The sequence below is a fragment of the Myotis davidii genome, unplaced genomic scaffold (genome assembly GCF_000327345.1).
Source record: "Myotis davidii unplaced genomic scaffold, ASM32734v1 scaffold164, whole genome shotgun sequence".
In the NCBI taxonomy this organism is placed as follows: Eukaryota; Metazoa; Chordata; class Mammalia; order Chiroptera; family Vespertilionidae; genus Myotis; species Myotis davidii.
Window position 1 is genome coordinate 1,709,980 of NW_006296417.1, and position 7,055 is coordinate 1,717,034.

Genomic DNA, 7,055 nt, shown 5'->3' on the forward strand with positions numbered 1-7,055 from the left:
GTCCCGGGCTGCGTCGCTGGGTCAGGCTGCCTCGCACCACGGCCTCCACGGCTCGCTCTATCTCACCCGCGTTGTCTCTGCTCAGCTCCTCCAGGTCTAGCTGGTCGGTGTCCACGGTCTGGGACAGGTTGACTTCGGCCACCAGGGTCATGGCCCCGCCGCCCGAGGGCTGGACTTTCTTCACGTCCACCGAGAGGCGGCCGCCCGGCCCGCCCTGGTCCTGGGTGGTGAGGGCAGACAGCTCCTCCCTCACCCGCTCTGGGAGGCTCTCCTCCAACTGCTCCATCACCTCCACCAGCTGGTGCCTGGGCTCCCTGAAGTCCCTGTTGATGGACGTGTGGAACTGGTGCGGGATTTTAATCTCCTTGTCGATGACCGTAGCTTCGGCGCGAAACTCGCCGCTGGTCGTCTCCTCGATCCAGTGCGGGGAGCCCACCTCCGCCTCCGGAGACGATGCTGGGGTCCCCGGGGACTTCCCCGCCGTCTCTCCCCCGGAGACCATCCTCCGGGCCGCCGGCACGATTTCGTCCTGCCAGGAGTACCGGATGGTGGACTCCTCTTCGATGTGGATCTGCCCGTACACCGAGCCCTCGTCCCTGTCCTGCCCGAAGTCACGCCCCTCGGGGCCCTCCTCTGGGGTGGACACGAAATAACTCTGCTCTTCCTCCGAGTCACCTGCCTCCGTCACTTCTTCCACCCGCGTCGCGTTCCCCGGGGGCAGCGTGGATTTCTGACGTCGAGCTGCTGAGAACGCAACCTCCGTTTCGCCATAAACACCCTCCTCCTCCTCCCTGAACCCCGGAGATGCATCATCGGCCTCCTCCACTCGGAAGGGGGTGGAAAACTCCTCCGTCCTCCCGCCCGCCACGTAGCTCACGGGCTCTTCCACGATCTCCACGTTGACCACCTTGGCCCTGCCCTCCCTCCCCTTCAGCCCCAGACTGATGAGGTCCCCGATCATCCGCTCCGTGGACTTGGCCTTCAGCTCCACCTCGGCCTTCCCGCCCTGGCCCAGAAGGGAGTCCAGGCCGGCTCCGTCCCTCACGTCGATCTCCTCCGTCCGTCTCGACTCCACCACGATCTCCGTCTTGGTTCCCTTGTCCCCGGGCAGCTCCCTCCGGCCCACGTACGTGACCTTCGTGTCCGGAAAGGCCTCGGTCTCGGGCGACTGGGTGAACCGCTTCAGCACGCTGGACACGATGCTCTCCGCGATGGTTTCCGTCGTGGCGTCGCCGCTCGGCGAGCCCGCGGCCTCCCTGGCATCCAGCCCGAACCTCGTCTCTCTCCTCGTGTCCATCCCTCCACCCGGACCACCACCTGCATCCTTTTGTAGGGGCGTCCGGGTCCCTCGGGGGGCCCCCTCCTCTGCCCGGCTGTCCCGGGACACTTCCAGGCGGATCGGTACCTCTCTCACCCGCACACCTGTCTCTTTGGGGGGCTCCTTCCCTTTCGCCTTGTCCTTCATGAGCTCGCTCTCCCTCTTCCTCGCTTCTTTATCCAGCTTGGTCAGCTCCTCCCACCGCAGGTTCCTCTCCTCCGAAGCCTTCTCCTTCGAGTCAAACATCTTCTCCTCTCGCTTCACGTGGATGGTCACCGGCCGGCTTCTCTCCCGGCTTCTCTCCCGCTCCCTCTCGGCCGGGGCTTCCGTTTTCTTTCCCAAAATGACGATCCTCTCCCCGGACCAGGCGCTCTCGGCGGCACCCACCGCCACTCGGTCCCTGCGGTCACGGTGGGACTCGCGGGCGGGGCTGGCCTCTCTGGACAGACGCTCCTTGGGACCGTCTGTTCTCGGTCTCCCAGGGAATGTCTGTGCGGGCACCTCGGCTTTCCTTGACAGCCCGGCCGTGGGAGAGAAAGTCCTGAAACGGGCCTGACTGCTGGCGGTTTTCTCATAGGCGGTCTCCCGCCGGGCGGTGGGCAGGACAGGAGATCCCGGGCCCGGGAAGCATCTCCTAGCGGCGGGCCCCGTGGCTGTGTGCGGCGTGGGCCGGGTCCAGCTGCGACGGACACTCCCGGAGGGCGGCTTGTGCCTCAGAAACAGATTTCTCTCGTTTTCCCTCATTTCCCTCTGTAACGCCGAGTGCGTGTGCTGGTAGCCCGTGGTTCTGAGCTCTGTAGGAAGCGAACGGGTCATTAAAATGAGCATCATGGGTACCTCTTTCTATCATAAAAGCATCTCCCCCCCTCCCCAGTCTATTCCATCCCATCCAATAAACGCACACTATTACCACGGAACGGTCGTCATCAATAAGATAGTTTCAAATCTCCAAATTATCCTGTTACAATAAAAGATGGCACTGTAGCCCTGGCTGGTGTTCTCAGTGGTTATAGAGCAGTGGTTCTCAGCCTTCTGGCCCTTTAAATACAGTTCCTCATGTTGTGACCCAACCGTAATATTATTTTCATTGCTACTTCATAACTGTAATGTTGCTACTGTTGTGAATCGTCATGTAAATATTTGATATGCAGGATGGTCTTAGGCGACCCCTGAGAAAGGGTCGTTCGACCACCAAAGGGGTCACAACCCACAGGTTGAGAACCGCTGTTATAGAGCGGTGGCCCGCACACTGAAGGGTCTTGGGTTCGATTCCCGGTCAAGGGCTCATACCTTGGTTGCAGACTTGATCACCGCCCCCAGTTGGGGCACGTGTAGGAGGCAACCCATTGATGGGTCTCTCACATTGATGTATCTCTCTCTCTCTCTCACCATCCACCCTGAGAGCATCCCCCTCCCACCTGCTGCTACCCACATCCCATCCTGCCTTCTCTCCCCATTGGTCTCCATGGCAGCGAAGGCGAAGGAGCCTCTTTTACAGGAGAGCGATCAAGACAGGACAATTTCTACAAAGATTCCTCTTTTGGGGTCAATATACTGGTTCTCCACTGACACATCCCAGAAAATGATGCGGGAACTGCCTGGCTGTCTAATGCAGGCTCACTGAGAGATCTGCAAGATCCCGGGCTATTTTTAGGCCCATCACCTTGTGGGCAGGGGCCCTGCATTATCTGATGCGCTGTGACCACAGGAGCATACAGCCACCCACAAGCGTGACTAACCCACTGTGTGGGAACGCATCCGAACACTTATTCGGTGAACAGCTTTAAGGGCACCCATCCTCCTGGGCACAGAGTTCCGAAACAACACGCTTTAGTCTAATCCTTCCTTCCTTTGGCCACGATACATAATTGCTACAATACATTTTAGTTTATGAATACTGTCTCTGGATCCTTGAAGAAGCTTGGAGAACAATGAATGCATGAAACAAGGTAGCAGACACCCGAGTGCCCTCGTCCTGAGCTCTTGCCAGGATTGAAAATCAGAGCCAGTAAAAGATTAGGGAGCCCCAGACCTCACCTGGGGTCCTCCTCGGAGTCTGATCCTGGCCCCTGTTTGCTCTCCACCCCACCCCCCGCTTCTTTCTAAGTCACGGGTAGGGAACCTTTTTTCTGTGAAGGGCCATTTGGATACTTATCTGTATAAGGGCCTGGAAATCACTTGGCCTGGCTCTGCCAAGGCAGTAGGGATGAGTTAACGAACTGTTGGACCAAACAGAGCAGGCTGGTTTCTAAGTGAGTCATTCTGTATGGCCCGAGAGTGATATCATGAATACGCAAATGGCCCTGGGCAGGAAAAAAGATCCCCCGCCCCTGAGAATGGTGGCCCATTGGATAAAATCTATTCTGTACGTAAGAGAGGGGTGAACAACGGTTCTGCAACAAAATCACATCTAAACCCCAAGGCCTCCAGGTAAACAATGCTTTGCTATTTATCCTCGGGCGGAGGCTGTCCAGATGGGGAGCATCTTGAAGTTCAAGGATTAGCTTTTCTGGTCTTTACCTCGCGGCAGGTGTTCCGTGCGCTCAGCCAGGATCCGTATCTCTGGATTACTTTCTCCTTCCAATAAGGCTCTGTGGAAGTAATAATAATAATAATAATAACAATTCATTACGAAACAGAGCACAAGATGGGCTCTGAGAGCCGCACTGTGGAGTCCTGGGTCGATGACCACTTTGTCACAGGCTCTGTGTTTGAGGACTTGTGTCTGAACGCAGACCCAGGGGCAGAGCATTCATCCGACCGAATGAACAAAATGAGGGTCTAGCCCTGGCTGGTTTGCTCAGTGGTTAGAGCATCAGCCCGGGAACTGAAGGGTCCTGGGTTCGATTCCGGTCAAGGGCATGTGCCCCGGTTGCAGGCTCGATCCCTGGTCCCGTTTGGGACGCGTGCAGGAGGCAATCAATCGATGTCTCTCTCTCTCTCTCACATCGATGTTTCTCTCTCTCTGTTGCTCCCCCTCCCTTCCACTCTCTCTCAAACAAACAAATACACAAAACAACAACAACAAAAGCATTCGATCAGCTGATTTCTTTGGCTACATCGAGCTCCAAAAGTCTAAGAAGCTGCAGCATCTTCATCAAGTTGTGATTCCCTGCCGGAACCGGTTTGGCTCAGTGGATAGAGCATCGGCCTGGGGACTGAAGGGTCCCAGGTTCGATTCCGGTCAAGGGCATGTACCTGGGTTGCGCGCACTTCCCCAGTGGGGGATGTGCAGGAGGCAGCTGATCGATGTTTCTCTCTCATCGATGTTTCTAACTCTCTCTCTCCTTTCCTCTCTGTAAAAAATCAATAAAATATATTTAAAAAAAAAAAAAAAAGTTGTGATTCCCGCCGACAACGGGGAGCCCTGAGGACTCAGTGGCCAGGTCAGCTTTGGGCCCACAGACCGGGCGTGCTGGGGCTGGGTCGGCCCGGGATGTCCCTTGAGCGAGGAGAACCTAGGAGGCTGGCGGCTGAGGGCACAACAATTGTCACGTTGTCGGGGCGACGCGGGACGTCACTAAGTTCCCTTCCAAGAAATAATACGCTGTGGATGGCAACGGGCAGGCAGCAGCAGGGGCCACTTGGAAACGCTGCAGATTACCGCTGAGAGCCGGGCACGGAAACAGAGGTGGGACGCCAGGGCCGGGCAGGGGCCTGGCGCTTCAGGCAAATGGGAACCAAATTCCATGCCCACTGATTCCAAGGCTGGTGATTCCCACGGATACAGGAACCCCGTGGGCGGTGGGGGGGAGCCAACCAAGGGGAACCCCTTCTTTTTTTTTCTTAATATATTTTTATTGATGTCAGAGAGGAAGGGAGAGGGAGAGAGAGAGAGAAACATCCATGATGAGAGACAATCATGGATCAGCTGCCTCCTGCAGGCCCTGCGTTGGAGATCGAGCCCCGAACCCGGGCCTGTGCCCTGACCAGGAATCGAATTGTGATCTCCTGGTTCCTAGGTCGATGCTCAACCACGGAGCCATGTCGGCTCATGGGTGGGGAACCCTTTCTCATGAAAACAGCAAAGATGATGGCAAGATGGATTCTACGCAAGGTGTGTGCGGACCGGTTTGCCACGGACACAGGGCCGGACACGTACACGTGTGCAGATGCCAGAAGACAGACAAGGGGCAGGGCCCGGAGCCCAGCCCTTCCACTTGGGGCAACAGCCAGAAAGCAGGACACCAGCCCATTAATCGCACACCCTTGTGACCAGGCGCTTCAGGTCCCAGGAACGCAAACAGCTCCCGAAGCCGAGAAAATTCTGAGGCCTGTACCGGATCGGAGCAATGTTCGGGGTAAAAGGGAGATGCTGAAGGTTGGCGCCCGAGGATGCCACCGACAGCGAAGGGGCCAGGGTGGGGCTTGGTGAGAAGGCCACGCGCTGGTTCAGACCCGGCGGGAAGCCTCAGGGACCACAGGGCTTGTCGCTGGGGCAGCCCAAGTCAGGACAGAAAGTGTTGGGGAGCACAGGTCAGCGAATACATCCATGACAGGTGTATGTGGAGAGATGTTCAGGGGAAAGAAGATCGCTCGGGCCCGGCTGCCAGTGTGGCTCAGTGGATTGAGCATCGTCCCACACACCAAGAGGTCACCTGTTCTATTCCCGGTCAGGGCACATGCCTGGGTTGCGGGCTCAGGCCCCAGAAGGGGGCGTGCAGGAGGCAGCCGATCAATGATCAATGTTTCTCTCTCACCGATGTTTCTCTCTCTCCCTCTCTAAAAACAATAAAAACATATTTAAATAAAAGATCTCTCACCTGGCCACAGTGGTTCAAGGACCTATGAACCAGGAGGTCATGGTTTGGTTCCCAGTCAGGGCACATGCTTGGATTGGGGGCTCCATCCCCAGTAGGGGGCATGCAGGAGGCAGCTGGGCCATGATTCTCTCTCATCATGGATGTTTCTCTCTCTCTCTCCCTCTCCCTTCCTCTCTGAAATCAATGAAGATATTTTTAAAAAAAGAAAGAACAAATCCTGCAGACAGCCCCTCCAGACCACGCTGACGAAAGCCTATTTACCATCTTCTGGAGCTTTTCCCCAAAACGCCCCCACAGGGTTCCCCTCCTGGGGAAGGGCTCAGACCCACATCTGTGTCCCCCTCTCGATGGCTGGCACGGGCAGGTGTCACCTTCTGCACCTGGGCACCCATCCGGGGCCTTCCCAGGCACGGACAGGCAGGCACTGGCCATGTAATCGGTGCCTTAATTAACACACATCCTTCACAACACACACCCAGCCCTGCCCTCCACCAGACGATTGGCAGAGGCATCCACAAACCCACTAGCATAGAGGCCAGAAACGCACGATTTCCTCAAAAACCTCTCCAAGGCCCATTTTTTTGAAAATATATTTTTGTTGATTCCAGAGAGAGGAAGGGAGAGGGAGAGGGAGAGAGAGAAACATCAATGATGAGAATCATGGACCGGCTGCCTTCTGCACACCCCCTCCTGGGGATGGAGCCCGCAACTCGGGCATGCGCCCTGACCGGGAATGGAACCGTGACCTCCTGGTTCATAGGTCAACACTCAACCACGGAGCCACGCCGGCTGGGCTCAAAGGATGATATTTAAGGAAGAGACTCGTATGGCTTTAAGAAGTGGGTAGAGCTTCTCTGGTTATTTTGAGGCGAGGAAACCGGCCTCCAGGCCTTGGTCACTGTGAGATGCCAACCTCCTGACTCACCGCCTATTTGTGACCGTTTCATGTGGCTCCCCAGGTCGGCAGCCTCCTC

General features: G+C 56.7%; 1 protein-coding gene across 1 annotated transcript in view; it reads right to left on the bottom strand.

The window, feature by feature from the left end:
- Positions 1 to 7,055, bottom strand: part of SYNM (synemin) — a 12,025-nt gene that overhangs the window by 1,688 nt on the left and 3,282 nt on the right. Inside the window, exons 3-4 of the mRNA XM_015569110.1 lie at positions 3,839 to 3,909; positions 3 to 2,112 (exon numbers count right to left, since the gene is read on the bottom strand). Coding sequence (XP_015424596.1) covers positions 3 to 2,112; positions 3,839 to 3,909 — 2,181 coding nt within the window. The remainder of the gene's footprint in view (positions 1 to 2; positions 2,113 to 3,838; positions 3,910 to 7,055) is intronic.